This window comes from Poecilia mexicana, unplaced genomic scaffold (assembly GCF_051168715.1).
Source record: "Poecilia mexicana isolate PSO_F unplaced genomic scaffold, ASM5116871v1 scaffold_11, whole genome shotgun sequence".
In the NCBI taxonomy this organism is placed as follows: domain Eukaryota; kingdom Metazoa; phylum Chordata; class Actinopteri; order Cyprinodontiformes; family Poeciliidae; genus Poecilia; species Poecilia mexicana.
The window spans coordinates 16,369,072-16,392,184 of NW_028263380.1; the positions used below are offsets into that span (position 1 = coordinate 16,369,072).

General features: G+C 37.9%; 1 protein-coding gene across 1 annotated transcript in view; it reads left to right on the forward strand.

The window, feature by feature from the left end:
• The window catches only part of slc45a4a (solute carrier family 45 member 4a), a 51,257-nt gene that overhangs the window by 15,364 nt on the left and 12,780 nt on the right, over positions 1-23,113 (forward strand). Inside the window, exon 3 of the mRNA XM_015010590.2 lies at positions 1,705-2,923. Coding sequence (XP_014866076.2) covers positions 2,617-2,923 — 307 coding nt within the window. The 5' untranslated portion in view covers positions 1,705-2,616. The remainder of the gene's footprint in view (positions 1-1,704; positions 2,924-23,113) is intronic.

Below are 23,113 nucleotides of genomic sequence, written 5' to 3' on the forward strand. Positions count from 1 at the left end.
GGAGAGAAGACATGAATGTGTGTGTCTCTTGTGGTATCTGCCTACAGGCTGTCTCAAACGGCTCAAACTTACAATTGAGGTTTGCTGCGTCTAAATACTGGTGTACACATTAGTTTTATTCATTTCTCTTTGAATATTGTTTTTCAGCCTCTAGCTCGGAACCAAAAAGGCACTTTGTGTGCTCACAACCTTGAATTTGCAGAAGAAAGATGTCTCCATTGAAAATATCCACAACACTTTAATAAGGTGTTTGTTTTTTTTCCCTTTTCTGCAGCATTTTTTTTGGTAATGCAAAACTTATTCACAAGTTTACATACACTGTTTTCTTTGCATTTAAACAATTTGCTCAAATGACGATGTATCTCTGTATAAAGTGCCTCCAACATTTTATACACATGATTTATACTCCATGATATCATGTGACATCATGGAGAAAAAAGAAATCAGGATGAGAATTCGGCTTTATTACTTTGCATGATTTGATCTGCAGATGGATGCAAGTGAAAACAGCATGAAAACATTAATGTTTTGGTGAATCGCATTGCCACTTTGTGTGGTATTGCATCTCATATGTGACCCAAGTTGTATTGTTCTACGTTACAATGCATCTATTTTGTATCACGGTGCATCCTGTCCTATTATTTTCCAGTGAATGGCTGGTTTTCGTAGCCGTTTGGTATCACCACTGAAAGCCAAAATCTGAAATCTGCGTATACTTGAAGCTCCCTCTAAATACCCTTAGAACTGCCAGTTTTAATAGTTCAAACACCAAATATACCTTAATATTCACTAATTATAGTGGAAAACTTCTTAGCACTACCACAGAAGCAAATGTTAACGATCTTCCTCATCTCTGGAGGGAACAGCCAATCAGCAGAAGGGGAAAATAAATGCCGCTCCTGGATTGGCTGATTATCAAATGCCAACCAATAGCAGGTCAAGTAGAACTGTATCCAGGTGTTTCAATTCCCCAAGCTGCGATTTCTTCCAAATATTTTAGAAGTGCTCTCTGAAAAAATAAGCACATTTTCCGCAGATAATTTGGAGTCTCGTTCCACAGGAAAATACGTGAACACTGATCTGCGAATACGCCAGGATTCCACTATATATACCCAAGGCTGAACGATATGGGTGAAAAACGCATCACGAATATAAACATTTCACTTCAGCTGATATCAATAATTATTATTGATTAGTTTTTTGTTTTAAATATCTGAAATACTGCCATACTGGTGGTTTGAGCTTTCCTATTTTCTCTAGTTTTCACTCCTCTCCATTTTTTATTTATTTATTTATTATTATTATTATTTCTAAGTAGTTGTGAGTCATACTGTCACAACCTGAAACTACTTCTGCGCCAGTTACTCAGCGAAGTTGTTGCTAGGTAACCAAAGAGTGAGTGAGCCAGTTGTTGCTAGGTAACCAAAGAGTGAGTGAGTGAGTGAGTGAGTTGATTCCACCAACTTTGCTTAACTTGTTGTGAGAGGTTAGCTAAAGTCTTTCCTCTGCCTACATCCCCCAGAATGCTGTGCAGTTCTGGACTGGAGTTAGGTGAATATTCTATATATTGAATATTCTGTCAGATGTATTAACTATTGTGTCCTCGCTTCTTTTATTTTTATTTCCATGCTGTTATTGTCATGCCTAAAGCAATAATCTTTTTTTTTTGAGTCCTGATGTTCTGATTTGTGCTTCTTTCTCCAGATTAATCAGCCAATCGATGGGGATTTTCGCAGGAGCTCCGCCCGCCATCGCCACCCGCCCTCCTCCCCCCTCCCACTGCAGCCTGTCGCCCGCCCCCACCCACACCATCATCCAGCCCCCCAGACACAAAATGACTCTGGAGCTCACCGAATGGTCTTCTATATGGATTTTTACTGCTTGTAATAGACAGTAAAGCAAAACAAAGCCGCAAACCTCAATGACAAAAAAGCCATAAACACCCTATGCACCCACACACACACATCCACACACTCACGCACACTCACACACAACACATGCAAACACTGGCATACCAACAAACCAAATAAATGTTCAAGCAGCATCTCGCACACGTCCCAAGCCAACACAAAGAAGGAAACGCACAAAGCCGCTCTTGGAATGTACCACTCACTCTTCCAGTGAAATACAACTGCTCACTTATTTTTGGGGGATTTTGTACAAGCCTCAGAAAGCCGATTTGCATTTTTTAACTGGGAGGAAAACAAGAAGGATTTAATTTGAAGTTGCAGATTTTTTTTTTTTTTTTTTTTTGGGAGGACAACTTGTTTGGGGCACAAGTGGTTGCAGATTTCTTTTTGGCTTTCTCCTCTTTTAGATCTAAGAAAATTATTGGTAGATTGAGAATTTGTAGCTTATTCTCCAGTTATTTAAAATTTGTAGGCATTTTCTTTTAACTAGAACATTTTGTTGTTGAATACTTACAGGTCAGTCTGTTACATCCACTGGTTGCAGTTTGTAGCTTGAGAAAATTTGAGCTTTAAGAAACTTGCTGTCAGTTTAAAATAAGCTGCAACAAACTTGATACAACAAGTTTGTGTTTACCTTTAGGAGGAGTTACAAAATATTCAGTGCTTTTTTTTTTTGCGTTAGAAGGGTAGTTTTCTTGTTGCGTGCATGCCCTCCACCATGCCTCCGCAGAACACAGAGGCTGACACCATGCAGGTCGGATCTCTGGTTGGCGGAATCGGCGCCAAGAAATCCAGCGCATCGGGCCCGGAGGAGGAAAAAGCAGGAGCAGGCGGCGAGGCGGATGGATTGGGGGGCGAAGGAGGAGGCAAAGGAGGGGAGGAGTCGGCAAGCGAGGGGTCCATCGAAGGTATACCCTTGAAGAGATGGGTGATGCACGGCGCAGTGATGTTTGGTCGAGAGTTCTGCTACGCCATGGAGACGGCGCTGGTGACACCTGTGCTGCTGCAGATAGGTAAGTTGTTTCTTTCTCCTTGTTCTTTCTAGACTTTTTCAGTCTAAAATATTCTCTTTCAGCTCTTATTTCTACAGGGTGGGCCATAGGTTTCCATACATAGAAAAAATAAACATTTTATATTGGACATTTTATTTTTGTGGGACTCTGTGTAATAGTTGCACGTCTTGGACCGCTTAGTGGTTGATCTGAAAGGTTTCCAGTTTTCGTCTGTGATGCTTGTTCACACACGACTTTAACTTTAACTTCTGTTAAAGTTTCGTGCAACCATGCGGCAAACGCATCTTCTTGGATATCTGAAATATAAATATACATTTTACATTCTCCTATGCATGGAAACTTATGGCCCACCCTGTATATCGAAGCACCTGTTGGTTTTAGAGCCCCCAACATTCTGCAAACATCTATTGGATTTTATTTTTAAAAATGTTTGGCATCACAATTGCATACTTTTATGCCTATAAAACTACCTTTTAACTCCTTTTTTCCCCATAAGAGGCAAAAATAATCTGTTGATTGTGGCTCCTGCTACAGACTTGAGATAAAACTGTAACTTTTCTGTAAGTTAAAGCCAGGAGGAGGGTCTTAGTGTTGTTAATCATGCTTGTGTACATGCCGGTCATTGTACCAATGGCGGAGAAACAATTTACCGCCATCATCAGTGGCTATGCTAACTAGCCTGAGCATTGACAACAGGCTCTGGGAAACAGAGGATGTGAGCAGTGCGTACATGACCTTTACTGACACCGCTAAGACCCTCCTCCTTGCTCTGATTGGTTGTTTCTGTCCAGGGCCAGTATATGTCTGTCGCATGATCTGCTGTCACAAAATAGTGACAGTCTTATCAAATATGTAAAAAAACAACAACAAAAAAACAACTGCAGCATGAAGCATTATAAAATTCATGTGGTCCAGTTTGGTAGAAAAATTTACTAGGAGTTACTACTGTATCCTCCTTTTGTGTCCATGTTATCATATCTTAGCCTTTTCTTCCTCACAAATTGTTGGTTTTGGAGCCGCCTACATATTTGAAACAGAATAGTCGTCATAGATTTCATCTGCAAGATCCAGTGTGTTTTACTTTACTACTGTGTGAGTCAGTGTTGCATCGCCAGGCGACATCTTGAAAGATTTCAGTCGAGTTTGTAACTTGACTAAGTTTTAGTTTTATTTGGGAGAACATCCAAATCTTCCAGAAGCTAAAACAGGGATTACAAGTTGCCATCATACAATCACAGAAACTTCTGACTCAGAAGAAAAACTGTTTCACATATTTTTCACTCGTCTATCCGCATGAATTACAGTTCTTTTTGTATACTTCCACAATTTTTTGGTTCTAATAGGAAAAAATGATCCATATATGCTGAAACATAGCTGCTTTATTTCTTGATGACTATTTAAAGTAAGTCAAGGCGTCTAAAGTAACCATTTATCCCACCACTTTGCTTGGACCTAGTTTCTCCTGCGGATTATTTGCCATGTTCTCTGACTCACTGTTTACATAAATAAAGGTGTGTATTCAGGAACAAAGCCTAATTTACATTAGTAAATATTTTATTTGGGACTCTCTAAAACCAATGCAGAAAGAATCAAAGCCTTCACTGGAGCCACGCCTGATATGAAAATTGATAAAATTACTGGTAATATGAGTGGAAAAGTGGTGACGAATCAGTTAGAAACTGTCATAATCTGATTTGTAATTGATGGCGTGTCCCTCTTGCTGCTTCCTTTCAGTGCCTGCCCTCTCTAAATGCCTTCTCCTCCCTCAGTGACCCCATCTGATCTCCTACCTTACATAACTAAGAAGCCATTTATAGGGAGGTCACTCAGGCCACCGTGAAGCCGGTCTGGCCCCCCAAAGTGGGCCGATGGAGACAACGAGGCTTAAACACGCCTGGATGTTGTTCAGGGTGAAGGAAAGTTATTGAAAGCTAGAATTATGTGTAATTATTTCCTCTAGAATAATTACCTGGCATGTGTAAATGAATTTATGTTGTGTTTATGGCATTAAGCTGAAACAATTTGTGTAATTCATATCAGTGTAACGCAGTTTCAGGCCAGCCTGCTGTGGATTCAGACAGCTGCATGCTTTTGTTCTAATTTTAGCCCTGATTTAGCTGCCTTAGCCTATTTTTTTCAGATCAGGACACGTCTGAACCCTTCTTAGTAAAATTTGAAATGGCTGTGAGGTACAAATTGTACCGATTAATCCCCTGAAATAAACAAATCTGACTCTGTCTCAGATCTATCACAAAAGAAAGAAAACTAGTTGAGCTGTTTTTATCATGCCAGGTTCTCCAGTTGACATTTTATTTTGAAGAGCATTTCACCGCGTTTTAGATGAATGTAATTGCAATTATGAATTCTTAATCCTCCAATTCAGGACTATTGAGTTTAAAGAATCCAGAGGATTTGTGTTAATTACTAGACTGTTGCAGCTTGTTTCAGCTTATGTCAGACTGTAGGAAAGTTCTTGCCTTCTTATGTGGAAGTTTTCAGGATATTTCAGTGTTTTTTAAGTCAGTTTTTCATAATAGATGGCAGTGAAAACATGTCAGTTTGGAAAATAAGGTAGTAATTGTCATTATAATCGCAATATTAGTGTGTGCAATAATGCTTGGAGTGCAGTAATGCTTATCAGATATACTTCAAGTATCATGAACTTCCATTTCACATGCTACTGTGATATTTAGCCGGTTGGAGAAAGTCTCACAGCAGCAGATGGTCACATAGCGATGGGCACTTATTGTATTATTTATTGTTATCGTGAACATTTTGTCACTATGATAAATATTTTGATTCATCAAGATAATGTCATTCAATGATACTTAAAAAAAAAACTGGCAGCGTTTTCAGAAATTTTATTTTTTTTACTATTTAGTCCACTTTTGGTTGCATGAAAGCAACAATGAAAATTAATAAATTTGAATATATTATTATTGATAGTTTCCTAAAAAAGTTTCTTAAAAAAGAAATCGAAGAGTTTGTAAGTAGTTTGGCATTGTCACTGTCTTGGTTGTCACAATAAATACCACATGAAATTTTAAATGCTATTGCCCACCATTAGATCACTTTCTCTGATGAGAGAGCGAGGAAAGAAGAAATTATAAATATATCGCCACTGATATTGTCATCATTGCGATATTTGCAAATCTTATCACAATCTCTAAACTCCCTGACATCACGCAGCCCTAAAAGTCATGGAGGACTCAGCTGACTGCTCTGCTAGCTGCTTCCTGCAGAGACGGTGATGACCGCTCATCAAACTAAATTAAAAGAAAGTGCAGCTAAGACTTGTGATATTTTGAGGAAAACGTATAAAAATTGACTCTTGTGCATTGTTATCCACTGCTAACATCTTCATTTTACTCCTTATTGGTGTCACGGATGCATTATTAAAGATTGATGTAACTTGTCACCTCAAGCTTATTTCTGTTGACCAACCACAATGGAGGGGGGAAAAAAATGCCGCTACAGACTAAAATATCCCCTCCAAACACAGTGTTGTAAAGTGTTGACAGGACCATTGTGGCAGAGTGGAAAAACTGCCGACAGGACAAACAAGGTGTCAGCAATGCAGAAGCACTTGGAGGGGAAAATATTGTTCAGCGTTGGGGTTTGTTAGGAAGTGTTTTCATGTTTTCTCTCTTTAACTATTTATTTTCTTTGCATTTAACTTCTAGATCTACACAAACATTTATAAGCCGCTTATATTTTATGTTTTTACCATACTCTGACCAATCACTAAAAACAATCTACACTGAGGCACAAACTCTACATTTTGGGACAATAAAAGTACTGTACTATGAGTAAATGCTCTCTGTAGTTGCTGGAATTAGCTGGATAGACGCTGAGCTGGTTGGTTGGTTCACCCAGAGTTAAACTTTTGTGTCGGTGTGTGTAACCCCTCAACACAAAGGTCAGGGGAACGGAGTGTGTGCAGGAGCCTCGGCTTCATGAAGGAGCCCTTATTTACACGGGGGACAGAAACGAGGAGGAGCTTCTACCCTACAAGGTCCTGTGTGTGAAGCTCTCTGCTGTTCACATTCATGCACACAGACGTTTTCCTCAAAGCTAGGAGACAAAGCGAATGCTGAAATCATCAGCTCCTTTCAGAAGGAGCCGTCTGTCGAGCTGTTGGTGTTAAGTGATTCAATACAAGCTTTGCATGAACCTTTTTCTAATTCCAAACGTATCCCATCATGCCTGGATGTCTGCATTGTATTCTTTTGTATTTAATATTTGACACTTACTGTAGCTAAGAAATGCTTTTTTTGTACTTTTTTTCCTATAATTTACATCTTTTCCTCTCAGAAAACAACATACTAAAATAGTGGAAGATAAAAAAGGGTTAAATTAGATTATATTCCAAAAACTTAACACTTGGATATGACCAAAAAATAGCTGAATTTCTGCAGTTTTGTCAGAAATTTAAACGTTTTGACTGTTAGTTGTTTTTTTTTTTTATTTTACTTGCAGTGACTTGTGATTTATTTGCGTTAGGCCTCAGATTTAAACTACCGTCTGTAGGAACTCTACCCAGTGAGATGAGAGGGAGACGGTGGTGCAAATGGGGAGGAGGTGATGGAAAGGGACAGTGTGCTGCGTTGCTCCCTTAAGGATGGGCCATTACATAAGAGTCCTGAGCACAGAGCCCAAAAGCAGATCCAGAAAGAATCTGATGAAGGGAAACTGAAGACAAATTATGGGGAAAAACTGACAAAACTATGATCTGTGACAGAATTTTAATTATGTTAAAATTACTTTTAAAGAAGTTGAGGGACTGTGTCAACATCTGCTTCAGAGATGAGACTGAATCTAAAGAAACATTGCAGAAAGTAGGACTGAACGTTGACTGACTTATGATTTTAGCTTTTTTTTTCTAAACAGTAATATGGAAAGTAGAAAAACCTCCATATAAAGTTGAAAACTAGAAAGAAATGTAACATTTTATTTGATGGTGTGTGCATAAGAACGTCATGAGACCGTCATAAACATGAAGGAGTTTTCATGAATGTCTACGACTGTTGTTTGATAAATAATGACACTTTTAATGCAAAGGTGCACTAAAAGTTGCATTGAAAGCTCATTAAAAGTGTCAACTTTGCGTTAAAAGTGTCATTATTTACCAAATGACACTTCATGACAACAGTTATAGACATTCATAAACACTCCTTCATGTTTGTGACAGAGTTATGCACACACCTTAAGTGTTACCAGAACGGTTCTGGATGCATCATTGCATAGGTAAATTTATCTTTCAAACACTAAAAACAAAAAAAGTACTTTAATTTGCTCTAAAGTTATTTTTCTAGAAAAAAAAAAAGAAATTACATAGAAAGATTTACATAAATGCTTCAAACACTTGGTTCAGAATCTGTTGTTTTCCTTTCTTACCTGACCTGTTTTGGATGAATTTTGGCTTTAGTGATGCACCAAAACACTGCAGACCTGGCAGACGGACAACATTTTTAGCCTTCTTTGCTTTTCCAGAAGAGATTACTACAGGAAACGTCCTTGTGCTCAGAGTGGACGTTCGCCTGGAAGGAGCAGCTGATTATATTAAAGTGTTTCCTTCTCTCCTTTAATGGAATTCAACATAATCATTTAATGCTTAGTCTCTGATGTAATTTAATCACTTTGGCAGATCGTCATTGTGCCAGCCAGTTTACTTTACTTTACTTTACTTGGCGACAACCTCAAGCAGTTTCTCTTCTCTACCCTGCACATTAGCAGCGATGCCAGACTTCTTTTTATAAGTTGACCCCATTCCAGCCTCTAGTTTCTTACGTATCGTAGTAGCTAAAATATAGTGTGTCATATTAGCTGTTACCCTTTTAAAGATTTCCAAAATACACCACACCGTTCTGCTTTATCGTGGAAAATCAGCTTGATCTTGCATTGTTTATACTTGTATGCCAGGTAACCTAATCCGCTTGAGGGATCCCGTCACATTGGCGGGCCTAATCCAGTGGATGACCTTGGAGACGGGGTTATATAAATGACTGGCTTGATGTCACGGGGACTAATCACCGTAATCTGACCAAATTGTTCACCGAAGTGGAAGGACTACGGCGGAGACGGTGGTCAAACCTACAAAAAATGCATCTTTTCATGCTTTAGTGAAATGAAAAAACGAGGATATAAAATGTAGGAAATTACGTTTCTATAGGGAAAGATTGAGAGCAAGTTTCTCGCCGTGTGAATTTTGTTCTTGGCGCTTTTAGCGGCAATCGTGGTTATCTCACACGTTCTGTCAACTCGGGTAAAGGAACCGATCAGTTTATCACTCAGGCGGTTATTTAAAGCTTTCTATTAGTAGGTCCACTCCAGTGAGTTTACCTTCTCACGTAGTCAGCACTGATGTGCATCGGATTGCAGCAGTAGTAATTAAGACAAGAAATGTTTGCAAACTAGAACTGCAGCCAAATCGGGAACATGAATGCTCTTAAGGGGCCGGTTGTGCCAGAATGTGTTGATAAAACCTGATCACAAACTGTTCTAATATCAATGAATTATTAAAATTAAATAATACTGAACATCTTTTCTGTCCCTCCAGGATTGCTTGATTCTTTTTGTGATTTTTTTTTTACAATAAAACTCAAAGTGTTTGTGGGACTAATTTGGGAATATTTGCGATATTTTAGCTTATTTATGATGGAAAATGCAACTTTTTATTACTCGCTGTATAGATCGTAGACTATAATCTGACATCAATTAAGGCTGAGGCAGCTGTTTGGTATAAGTAGGAAAGTTTTTGACAATTTCTGAGACAAATCTGCAACAAACTCCCAATTATGTATTAATGCAAAAAGGTGCAGGGATTTGTTGATTTTGTGTGAATTTTCACAATAATTCTCGAGAAACTGGAGGGACTGGATTGATATAATTTGGCAGTAAACACGTAAAAACTGCATTGATTTGATTGATAACATAATATTTAAACACATTTAATGTTTAGTCTAGAATCTAGAGGGCCACATAAACAGCTGTGGCGGGCTGGATTTGGCCCGCGGACCTCGAGTTTGACACATGTGGCTTACAAGTAGATTTTTTTTTCTCCCTTTCTTTTTCTTTGAAGTAATTATAAATGACCTTTCATTTCAACCGTCCCTTGTAGGGGTTGACCTAAATTCAAAGTCCAAATAAGTGGAAGCTGTAAGAGATGCTGATGAAAATGTCTTCATAAGCAACAAATTCAACTAATTGATTAAATCGATTCATTACATCTGAATTGCCGGCTTCTGTGCGTTGTGTAAAAGGTTCGTCAGGGCTGCAGCACAGTTGAATTGTGGGTTGTTTGTGTTTTTGAAAAGCCAAGTCATCACTCGTAAGGCAAAACAATGTTCTCTGCCCTCGTAAGACTCGCATGTTTTTTTCCATGAAGTAGGCGGTAAACTAGTTTAAATATGTGAGGAATGCTAAACTGGATATGCGTGTTTATGTGTTATCATGTCAGCATATTGTTTCTCACCCCTGCCTGTCAAACTAGGTGAAATCAATGAAAAACAAAATGAGGTTCCAGGTTATGACGAGGGACAAAATCTAGGAAGAAAATTATTTTCACTGCTTTTTGTTCCTGTAAAACCAGAGTTTGAGTTTTATCCAAACAGGATAATTAAGTACAAAATGCATCAGGTGAACAGCAACAGCCACGTTTCCATTACAAGTGTGTGCAAATTTTTTTTTTTGACATTCTGATAATGTAAAAAATTAAATCCATTAAATAAGAATGCAATTAAAATCATGGATGTCAACACTCACTCTGGAAAACAGCAAGAGGCCACTTGAAACGATCAGTTTCTCTGATTTTACTCTTTATAGGTTGTGTTTGAGTAAAATGAACATTGTTCTTTTATATATGAACTACTGACAAAATGTCTCTGAAATTCCAAGCAAAAGCTTTGTAATAGCAGAAAATGAGAAAAGGTCAAAACAGCAACAAAGATGCAGTGCTTTCAGACCTTAAATAAATCAAAGAAAACAAGTTGATATTCATTTAGAAGCAACAAGACTAAAAAAGTGTCTCCATTGCAGTTTTGCACCAATTTCCATATGACTAAACAACTACAATAAATGAGTTTTTGCAAAATTGACATAATCCCATTAAGACAATTTCTTTCTATAAATCCAATTTAAGCAATTTTATCATCAAAGGAAATGCAGCTTTAGAATTTAGTAAACATTCATCTCACAGGTTAAACCTGTGAAAGTTGTACATTATTGTCAAAATATTACAGCCTACAGGTTGTGCAGTGTGTTTGTTTTGCAGTAAATGTGCCCAAATGTTTTGTTTAATGAGGCTCATGTGACCTCTAGGAAGCTCAGTATGCAAATAGTTGAGGTGTAAACAGATTACCTGCGACCTGTTAACCCTTTCCCTGCTGAACGTGACAAACAGCCTCACATCTAAATGGCTAATTGGACCATTAAGCTGCTTCTGACTTTATTATTACTGCTTGTTCTAGTTTAAATAAGCAGCTTATCTTCAGAACTGCCAAATGAAAGCAAGGAATAGGTCACCAGCTGGAAGATGTTTTTAACTTTTCTCTTACTATGCTGAAATATTTGCAAGTATCCATTTGTTAGAGAATTGTTTCATAGTTTTAAGTTGGAGAGGCAAATCAAATTAATGGGCAGCGTTCCAATTCTTTTTATGGGGGGAAAAAAGGACTTGAGCTGAAAAACAAATGTCTTGATTTACTTGCTCGTCTGCATTCCAGCTCCCTCAAATGTTTGTGAGAAATAAGAGAATGACAAAAATATTTGAAATCTGCAATCATGTGGGTGAAAGGAGCTTCCTGTGTCGGGCGGCTGAGCCCAGTCTGCGGACCGGTGATGATCTCTGTCAGGCCTCAGAGTAAAACTGCTCCTCTTCCTCATCAGCGCAGGTGTCTTGGTTCATGTGTCCCACTGACAGGAAACCCAGATCGTTGTCCTGAATCAGCTCTGGCTAGGGAATACCTCAGAGTCATTTGAGGTGTTTTGATTTGTTCATTCTGTTCGTTGAAACACGTTGGGATCCTCCCGGAGGAGCTGGCGATGTCCAGGTTTTACTCTTAGAGATCACATTCAGTTTGATGGATCCATTTGCCATCTTTAAAATTCTCATTGAAGAGGAATAATGATTTTTAGCTATATTATTTTTCATTCAATCTTTATTTAACTAGGATAGCACTTCTTGAGATCTGAAATCAATCAATCAACTTTTATTTGTATAGCACATTTCAGCAACAAGGCTTTCCAACGTGCTTTACATCATAAAAGCACAAAGTCATCCAACATAGAATCAACAACATAAACATTCGATTTAGTCAAGTGTCATCGTTAAATTCTTATGGTGCGTCTGGTTTACATTCAAAGGCTTTGTGGAGGCACGTATCGAATGTCTAGCGCGGCGAAATTTGAACCGTTGGGAGCATTTTGAGCATTTGAAGCATCGAGAGCGCCCTCGACGCCCTCCACATAGACTTTGAGTGTAAATCAGACGCGTGAAATGCTAGATGTCGAGCAAAATGTCAAGAGTCTGCATTCAAAGTTCACACGTGCCGAACTTGAAGCATTGGAACCGTTTTTGATGTGCGTAACGCTTTTGGTGTGAACGCACCATTAATCGATTATGCTTCAAAGGCAACTCCAAACAGCTGGGTTTATGGTCTGTAATTTAATGAAGTCAGTATTTCAGCAGTTTTGCAGTTTTCTGGAAGTTTGTTCCAGATTTGTGGTGCATAGACGCTGAATGCTGCTTCTCCTTGTTTGGTTCTGGGGTTGAAGAGCAGACCGGAACCAGAAGATCTTTAATGTATTGTGGTGCTAAGCCGTTCATTGATTTATAAACTAACATATTTTAAAGTCTATTCTCTGATCTACAGTGTAGAGACTGGAGTGATGAGCTCTATCCTCCTAGTTTTAGTCAGAACGCCAGCAGCAGTGAAAAATCTCTTTTGCAAGAGTTTCCTGACAGCAATATAGTGAAACAGTTGGTTACAAAAACCACAATAAATAAAAACCACCAATTTGAACAGCAGACTTTGCTTCTGCTAAACCACTTATAAAACCCTTGAAAGAACAAAAAGAGACCAGCTCTTTCAAATTAATTTCACGCTGAAGCCGGTGGTGCTGCGAAATGAAAAGCCTTTTCTTTTACTGGAGTCGGTGCGGACTCCAGGAACGCTCAATAAAAATAAGTCCTGTGAGCGCAGGTGATTCAGCCCCGCAGGCTCCTGATGAATAAAGGGAAATCAAGCAGGGAGGAAGTATTCTTAGTAATGCCTTAGAAATAAAAACATGCCAGTGAATCCAATGTCGAATAGAAGGAGAAAACCCACCAACCCAGGAATAAACAATATTCAGTTATTTGTTTCACTGAATGTGGCTGCAGTCCAAGTGATTAAAAATGAATAGAAATGTCTGTGAAAGTCACATGAGTAAACAGAAACAAGGCTTTGTTTGCTCTGTTTGTAACAGCCTGTCTAAGTTGACTGGAGATTTTTTCTGTTTGAGTCTTTTTACATTAATAAAAGCTGAACTTATGTGAAATGTTATGATTTTCCTGCTATGTTCTCTGAAATACTTGATTGGAACATGTGTTTTTCCTTCCTAATGTAACATTTGTAAACATTTTTTACTTTTTACCATTTCCGATAAGACTTATATTCTTGTCACTTACGATTTTTAATTGTATTTTTGCTTTTATGTGATTGTATATTTACGAGAAGTGACTCAAAACTTGTAAGATCATTGATCTATATACTTTGTTGTTCTGTTTTATTTTTTTTAATTTTGCCTAAAAGGAAAATCTGAACAAATTAAGCTACCAGCAGCTTCAAGCTGTGAGGCCAACACACTGGAGTTGGCGCTCCATGAATTGGGAGAATTTTAGTAAGAATTTGATCCAAAGAAAGTCGGAGTATTTTCAGAACAAAGTGGAATTTGTTTCATGAAGACTGTAAACTGGAGAAACACTAAGATCATTGTCCATCACAGTCGAGTCCCTATTCTGCAGATTTATAAATGAAGTAAACAGGATCCTCACAAGACGCATTTGAGCTTTTTTCCTACCTGTTCTGCACTTTGAAAATGCCTTACAGTCACAAATCCATCCCAGTGAAATGAAGTCTGTTTTGTTCCGACCCTGAAAAAATACCACCCAGAGTTCAGCTCTGCCAAGATGTCTGACATTTATAATTTGCACAGAAGTGTCCGTTGTTAATTGCGTGACCTGCAGTGTGCATAGTTACATAAGACCGCCGACTGATCTGTGTCTATTGGCCTCATCGATCCCTTCGTTGGAAGGCTGCAGCTTCCTGTTGGTGGTAGGTCAGTCGCAGCCAGAAACCAGCAACCCTGCTGCTTGTCACATACGCTCAGGCATTAAATATGAAAAAGTAACTCAATATATGTGTGTTTTAACGTGCAGAAGAAATCCATGCGGACATTTTGAAACGTTTTGCCGTGGTCGATTCTCTTCCCGTATTCGTCTGTGTGTCTCAGCAGGAGGCAGCTAGTTTACTGCAGTGCTGTTACATAAGTCTGCTGACTGGAAGCAGCTGTGTGTGCGTGCATACCAGCTGGCTTCACCCAATCTGAATGCCACCTTATGGCAAGAGAACAGGGGGCAGGAGGAGGGGGAGGATTTGGCACCTTTGCACGGTGATATGAACATTAGTTCGTAATGTCAGCTCCTCTCCCAGTGGACAACTATTAACGCAGTTTCTCTAGTATCTCTAAGCTCGCTTGGTGAACAGAAACTCTTAGCTTGTGATGCATTTTTTTCTGTTCCTCTTTCAGCATTAATTGAAATATTGATGCAGCGGTTTGCTCTGTAACGCACTTCTGTAATGACAGCCTTGGCTGCTGGTTATATTTGTCTTCATTTATGCAAAGTGTTTCTGCAAAAAGAGAGACTGTGTGTTTGCCCAATGCATGATTGATGGCCGTCTCTTACTGCTGGGAAGTGCTATGACTCACTCCTCTCCTCTCCTTTGGTCTCATTTTCTTTTTTGCACTTTATAATCCCTGACATCATAAATGTTGGTTGAATTTGCTTTTAGCAGTTTTTTTTTTTTTGTGCCATTACATCACAAGATTTTACCGGGATGAACGATGCTGTGCTTTGAGCTGTGAGCTCAATATTTACGAGGCCTATAAAGTGTCTCTGCTCTCTTGTAGAAACAGTTCAGTGAGCTTGGATTCAAACTTGGAATAATTATTCATTTATCCACAGATGAAACTGAAAATAATGTAACTTTTAAATTGAAATCCAAGATGAAACGAGGAAGATGTTTTTGTGGTTTGCCATAAAAATCATTTGTATTCTCATTGGACAATAAAAAACAGAAGTTTATATATATATATAAAATAAATGCATACAAAAAATAAAAGGGGAGTTATGGGAAAATACAACATTAAAAGTTGATGAGGATGTGAACGGAGATGTTCACGCTGCGCTTCCAGATATTGCGTTAGCAGCCATCTTGTTTGGCTCGTCACGTCTCTCTTCGAAATGTTGGATGGCTGTTTGTAGAAACGGCAATTTACAGTTAAACTTTACGGCACTAATCTAGTGCCAAACAGAAAAATCTAAAACTAAAACCAGGAAGAAATTGCTTGCGAATAGCCAAATGTCCAGATCCGTCTGTGTGAAGCAAATGGCCTGGAACAAGGGGCTGGTTCTCAAATTCAAAATCAAATGAAAAAAGACTTTATTAATCCCAAAGGGAAATGAAATGTTGTAACTCATTAATTTAGATTCTTCAAAGAGTTATTGAAGATCGTGTTGGCTGTTGGTAGGAAAGATCCTGTGCAGCGGTTCCATCTACCAAGCTGGGAATAAAGCAAACACTGAGTTAATCTAATTTGTGAAACAATCCAATCAGCATATGGTAAACAAAAACAAAATATTGTCGTCATGTTCAGTTGGATTGTAAAATCCAACTTGCAAAGTGTTTCCTTTGCCACTATTTATCTGAAATATCTTCCAAATGATTGGGAGTGTTTCCGTGTATATATCCTCTTTAAAAGGTTTTTGAGTTGATGCAGAAAAACATTTAAATATATGCTCTTTTTTTTACCACAGCTGTGCACTTTTCTACTTTTTCTAAAAGTAGAAAAGTGCTTCTTTTCTACTTCTAGAAAAAAAGCACTATTACAGCATTCAGACTCGAACCCATCCATTCTCACTTATCCACGACTAGGCTGTGAGAAGGAAGCTTTGACCCAGTTACTCATTTTGGGGGGGATCCCAGTTTTCCCACCTGAACCGACTCCTTTTGATGCGTCGAAGCAACGACTCCACTTTGAGCTCCGCTCTGACCTCCCTCCGCTGGAACAGGAAGCTCTGTTTGAAAATTTTGTATCCAGGAGAAATGTTCTTAAAATAATCTGAACTATCTTTTTTTTTTTTTTTTAAAGGTCTAAAGCTAAACAGAGCTGTAAATCAAAACATTAGTTTAAAAGCTGTAAAATATTGACCTAACCCTTATCTTCATTTTACCTCAGCTTGACATAAAACTTTTTGCATGCGAGTTTATTTCTACGCTGCAAAAGCACAAAATCTTACAAAGTTCCTACACTTTAAATGAGATAAAACTAACTTAAAAGTAACATTTCTGCTAGATGTAGGAGCTTGTTTTAAAACGATCGTTCCTTGATGATGATTAAAAGATATTAGTAACTCTGGCAGATTATTTCCCTCATTATTTCCAGACCATTTTCCCTGTTATAAGGGAAATAATCCGAGTGTGGAACTAAAACTTTTTCATCAATATTAGGGAATTATTTACTTTAAATAAGCTGAAAGCTACTTTTCCAAGTTGGTTTTGTGTTATTTCAAGTGTGCTTGTATTTGCACTAGAGACCAAAAATATTTATAAGATTTTGTGGTTTTGCAGTGTTCACAAATATACCAACGGTAGTTCTGATCATCATCATGATATTACTTCTTCTGTCACTGAATTTATTACAGATTAATATCAAATAATGCAGCTAAACAACGTTCAGCGAGATTTTGAATTATAAATGTCTAATTGTGTTTACAATAAATATTAAGATGTTACCCGTCTCTAATTGGGCTTGGTTTTAATTTTAAGCACCAAGAATATGGCTTCTCCGTTCATTGCAGATGCTAACAACACGTCAATATCAATATTTTATTGCCCTATTACTCCGTCTGTTCACATTGTGTTTATTCAAAAAATTACACCTGCTTCCTTCCGTTTTTTTTCTTGTCCTCTCCGCCTCTCTTTCTCACTTTCCTCCTTCCTTCCTGCCCACTTTCTCCCATCTCGAACTCTGACCCACTCTCCCTTTCACACCATTTCTCTGGCTCTTTTCGGCGCGGCTGTCATTTTCCCTGAAGTTTTCTCACGCCAGCGCAGGATATGAAGGGATTGTTTTGTGTTTATGGGAGAATGGGCAGGAAGGGAAGAGGCTAAAGTAGGGAAGAAAACGAGGAGACAAAGGAAAGAAGGAGAGATTGTTGAATTTGAGTTTGATGGTGGGGATTCCTGCTCGGAGGAGGGAGAGTTTTCTGATTCAGACTAGCTTGAGGGATGAGAAATGACATGCTTCCTTCTTGATGCATAATTATAATTTGCTCACCATTTAATTAAAATGACCATAAATACATATTTAGCTCCTTTTCAAATAAAAGTCAAGCCTCTCATCTAATGAGTTTTCTTAGATGTTCACAGTAGAGGTGATGCTGATGATGATGATGATGATGATGAGCACATACGAACTCCCTATTTTTGTTTTGCTGTTTCTTCCTCCCAGTTTGCTTTTCTGATGAATCAATAACTCAGTTTCTTTCCTGGTCATTCTCTGAATCAAAATGTCCTGAAACTGAACGCATTCGCTCATGAACTCCAGTCCGTCTCTCCCTGCAAACGCAGAATCAAAGTGACAGAAATGTCGAGATGTTTCACTCTTAATCTGTTGACCTGCAGAGATAATTGACAGCTGTCATCAGTAATTAACTGGGAATCATTTGTTTTCAGCTGTAATCGTCTCCAGCCTTACATTTCGCTCTCTTGTGGTGTGTTTACTGATCAGAAAAATATTGTAGTTTTCAACTGGCTTGTCAGGATCAGTTTTGCTTAAATCAGAGGCTGATATCTTTTTTTTTTATTTTTTTTATGTAATCTTTTTTTTTGGATGTTGTCTGTTTTTTCAACTGAATTAGGGCTAATTTTGCACCGCTGGATCCAAAAATGACATCCATTTTTCTCAATCAGGTCAAGTTTTTATTCTGATTTGATTCAGAGAATCCAATCTTCTGACTAAATTGATGACATTTTTGTGAGATTATCAGTTTGTTTCTGTTTGTTTCTCATCCAAAAAAGCTTTTAGGAGGACAAAAAATTGTTTTCTAACTGTATTAATTAAATGATACAAACTTTGATTTCTGTAAATTGAGTAATAAACCCTGATAAGGGTTTAAATTGAACATTACGTCTTTATTGTGCAAAATTAAGGGCATGAACTTCCATTTCTTTGACCACCTCATCTGCTCAGCAGCAGCAGAGTTATCTCTCATCAGAGTCCGACAACAATCAGCCATCATGTCTGCATCCCAAACTAATGTGTAGCTTAGTTCAGAAAGTTGTCCTAATTGCGCAAAACCAATGTGATTTCTGGATGCTGCACATCAAAATGACCCTAAAACCCCAGACAATTTTTTTTTTGGCCGCTGACCAGTGTTTTATATTTACACCCAGACTAAACTGAGTTGTGACCTGCAGGTCACACATGAAGCAGAATGTTTGATTAAGCGAACGTTATCAGCATCTTCTGAAAATATTGGGGGAAAAAATAAAAATAAATTGTTGTAGTGTTTGTTCCAGTTAATTTTGAATGAACTTAATTCAGAATATGAGACGATACTCAACAGAAGAAGCTGCGCTCAAATAACAAAACATGTCAGATGTGTGGCTGTCTCGGCCCACAGCGACATCTGCGCACGTGTTCAACAATATGACCAACTGTTATCAATGTGTGTGTGTGTGTGTGTGCAAAATAACTTGCATGAGCTAAGTTGTTAATGCTACGTCCTTTGTATACAAGTAAATTAATGTGGTACTCTAATCTCTACTCCAACTAAAAGAAACAACACTCTTTCTACAATTTGAAAACAAATGGAAGTTGTTACAGTTTTTTTTTTTGTTTTGTTTTCTGTAATGTTGGACAGACGTGAAGAAAAACACGTAGAACCTGTGCAGATGCTGATAAATGGTCACTTTGTACTCCAACAGCTGCGCCATTATTTTTTGCTGTGTCCATGGAGGAAATGTGCATAATAAAAAAAGGGCTTGATGATAGAGGAGGCAGTTGTTGTTTTTCTCACAATCAGTGAATCATATAAACTGTTTCATTCAGACTCTCCATTCTTCCGACTCCGTCTTTCGCATTTCCTCCTCTTCTCACCTTCATCCTGACTCTCTCCACCCTCCCTTTTCTGCACCGTTTGATGTCAGTCCTTTCTCACACTCCTTCTCTCCGTTTCCTCCTGGGCCTCTGGGTTTTTTTTTCTTTTTTTTTTTGTTTTTTTTGCACTTGTTTCTTTTTCTAAAATACTTCCTGCGTTTTGATACTCTCACTATTGTTCCTCGTGCACGTGTGTGTTTGCACATACAGTACCAGAACTGTGTGGGAACTGAGTTTTCGAATTGTTGGGAACAGAGACATGTCTTTATTTACTACATTTTGTCTGTTGTTTTTTTTTTGTATTGTGTGGGAACTGTTTACTAGAAACTGTTTTCCTGTTTTGATGTTGACAAACCGATTCTTATCTGTTGTTTTGTCCCATACTTTTATGGGACCGCTGATTTTGTTGATGTGTGTGTTGTGTGTATTTTTAAGTTAAATACAGAAACAAACCTGGAGATAAAAAGTCTAAAAAAGCCCCTCGACAGGAAACACTTTGTAAATGGCGCGGCCTTATTAGGTGATGGAGACTCTGTGGTGACAGAGTTCCCAGGACTGTGTCACTACAAGCGGCAGAGGTTGAGTCCAGTTTGCAAAGGCAGAGGTCAACATTTGTAAAGGACAATGGGAACATGACCTCTGTTATCTTAAATTAGGGCAAATGTCTCTCTACTGCATGATTCTGGCTGTCTGTGCAGGACTGTAAATGCAAAACTGTTTTATTTTATGTGCATCTTAATGCTTAGGAATACTAGCTTCTTAAATGTGACACCATGGCTTTAATAAGCTATTGTTAGATGATTTATCTCAGAAAATGGAAGGCCTTTAGGGTTGCAGCTCCTCCTTCTGGTAGTTTAAGAAAATGGCAGCTAAAAACTATCTTTAATCTAGATTACGTGTCAAACCAAATCCGGCCCGCCACAGCTTTTAATGCGGCCCTATAGATTCTAGACCAAACTCTAAATTTGCTTAAATATTATGTCGTCACTCAAATCAGTGCAGTTTTTATCTGTTTACTGACAAATCATATCAATCAGTCCCTCCAGTTTCTTGAGAATTATTGTGGAAATTCACGCAAAATCAACAAATTGCACTAATAATTGGGAGTTTGTTGCAGATTTTTCTCAAAAATTTTAAAAACTTTCTTACTTGTGCTAAACAGCTGCCTCAGCTGTCAGATTATAGTCCATGATCTATACAGCGAGTAATAAAAAGTCGCATTTACCGACATAAATAAGCACAAATATCGCAAATATTTCCAAACACTTTGATTTTTATTGCAAAAAAAAAAATCACAAAAAGAATCATAAAATCCTGGAGGGACTAAAAAGATGTTCAATAATATTTCATTATAAGAATTCTAGGGATGTGCCGATCAGGTTTTTTCCTGCCGATACCGATACCGATCACATAATTATTATTATTATTTTTATTTTTTTTATCATAAACACTACCGGTTACATTATGTGGAAAAAGGAACCATGAATTCACCTTAATTTAGACAAACACTTGTTTTTAATAACTTTTTTCAAGAAGAAAACTAAACAAAACAGGCATTGTGCAAATTGTACTGCTATTGATAATACTATCTTTAACAGACTGAAAACATATGAAGGCTCTGAAGAGGCTAAATGCAAAGAGCCAAAATAAAGCCTCTCAACATTGCCAAAAAAATTCAAGTATAAAACTTAACATTCAAAGGCAAAAACAGGTTCCATACAATAAACAATCCTGAGTTACTGAATGAAAACTTCCTGATAGCATGGCGGCTAGCTGATTACTGCTAGCTCTGATTGGCTGTTTCTGACTGAGCGGAGTAATTATGCAGAACAGGGAGGAGATCGATTATTATTTTTAGAGATTATCTGTCTCATGTTAGGTCAGTGAAAGTTTTACTACGTATGTAAAATGTATTTTTTTTTAAAAGTTAGATGCTGCAGCTTTAAGCAGAGGTTCGGTGTGAGAGTCACTACCAGGTGGAGCAGAAGCGAAGCTCCGTCTGTGAAATATTACTACCTGTAGCGTAGCAGCGGTTCAACAGGAGAGCAGAACCAGCGTCTTACATCGCAGCTCAAAGACTTAAATAATTTTGCGGGTTATTTGTTTAGCTTTCTGACCGTCATGCTAATCCGGGTGAGTGTTTGTAGCTGTGCGCTGCTTTACCTGCTATCTGATCCTCCTTATGTCTTTTTTACTGCAGTGAGCCTCGGTGTAGCCAAACTCCGTCAAGTATATCATTGTTTTTATGTCATATTAGCTTCGTTGTGTTGATGCATTTTGACTGCTTCAATTTTCCGCCACATGCAAACTTCCCCATTCACTCAGTGCGTTATAGTTCCACATCGCTTAGGATTTGTTGCTGCGCGTTTGCGCAGAGTGAAGGAAAGAGGAGACCAGCTGCACAGGCAGGCTGCGAAATGAGATGATCGGTATCGGCAACAAGAGCCAATGATCGCCGATCACCGATCATGCACTTTTTCACGAAAATCGGCCCGATTATGATCGGTGACCGATCGATCGGCACACCTCTAAAGAATTCATTGATATTTTACCAGTTCGTGATCAGGTTTTATCAATGCATTCTGGTGCAACCGGCCCTTTAAGAACATTAATGATCTTGATTTGGCCCAAAACAAAAACGAGTTTGACACTGTTTTTATGTCTGGAGGAATGAGGTAAAACTAGCACAGCTTGATCTAAACCTAAACTTGCTCTCCCCGATACATATAAGATCGCATTAACACTACAACACAGCAAGCTGCCACAAGAAGCTAGAAAAGCAAAAGTATAAAAAAGGAAGCTCTACTGACAAATCTAATTTTCCATTTCAATTACATGTGTTTTTAAAAAAAAAGTATTAACACACAAACTAAACCAAATTATAATAAATGAGTTTGTTTAACTTGCAGATCTCGTCTTTTTAAATAACATCGCTCGTCCTTGTCTTCCAAAATAACTCCTTCAATCACCACCACTGATAGATGAGGGCTTAGGAAGTAGCAGAAATGTTTCTTTGCTGATATTCAGAGGTATTGACAGCATGTTTGTCTTTCCATACGTTTGAAAGCCTAACATTGATGCTGGGAAGTTAGAGCATATTAATAATCTAAGAGCTGATGACAAATAAGGTCAGATTTAATTTACTCTCCTTTTCCTTTGGGAGTTTTACACAATCAACATTTATCTTATTAAAGCTTCTCCAGACTTTGTGAACGTCTCCTAAAGTTGATCTTTGTAATTTGGTTGTTTTTCACCTGAACATGGCAGCATCTTGTGCAACATGTTCTTATAAGAAAGTTTAAAAAGTTAACAACAACAATCTGACTCACAGTCTGAATGTTAAGCTTTTAGTTGAAGTGGTCAAGTATTGTACTGAGAATAAGTGACAAAAAATAAGAAAAAATAAAATAAAATAAACTTTAAAAGAATTATTGATCAATACCATTTTCAGATTTTCAGCAAATCGCTCATTGGAAATCACATTGATGTTGCTAAAACATTGTGTTTTTATTTAATATTTTATGGGCATTCAGCTAAAGGAAATGGAACAAAAAGCAAGCAAAGTCAAAATACACAAAATGCTAAAATATACAGAATCAAGTAACAATTCAATGCCTTTCTTTCAAAGGCTGCATTTGTAATGGTTGAGAAAAAAACAACAAAAACATTTTTCAGATGTATTTTTAATGATGGAGTTTAAAAATCCTACTGGGACTTGAGTCATTTGCCCTCATTGTGATAATTCAGTCTGGAATGAATCCGCCG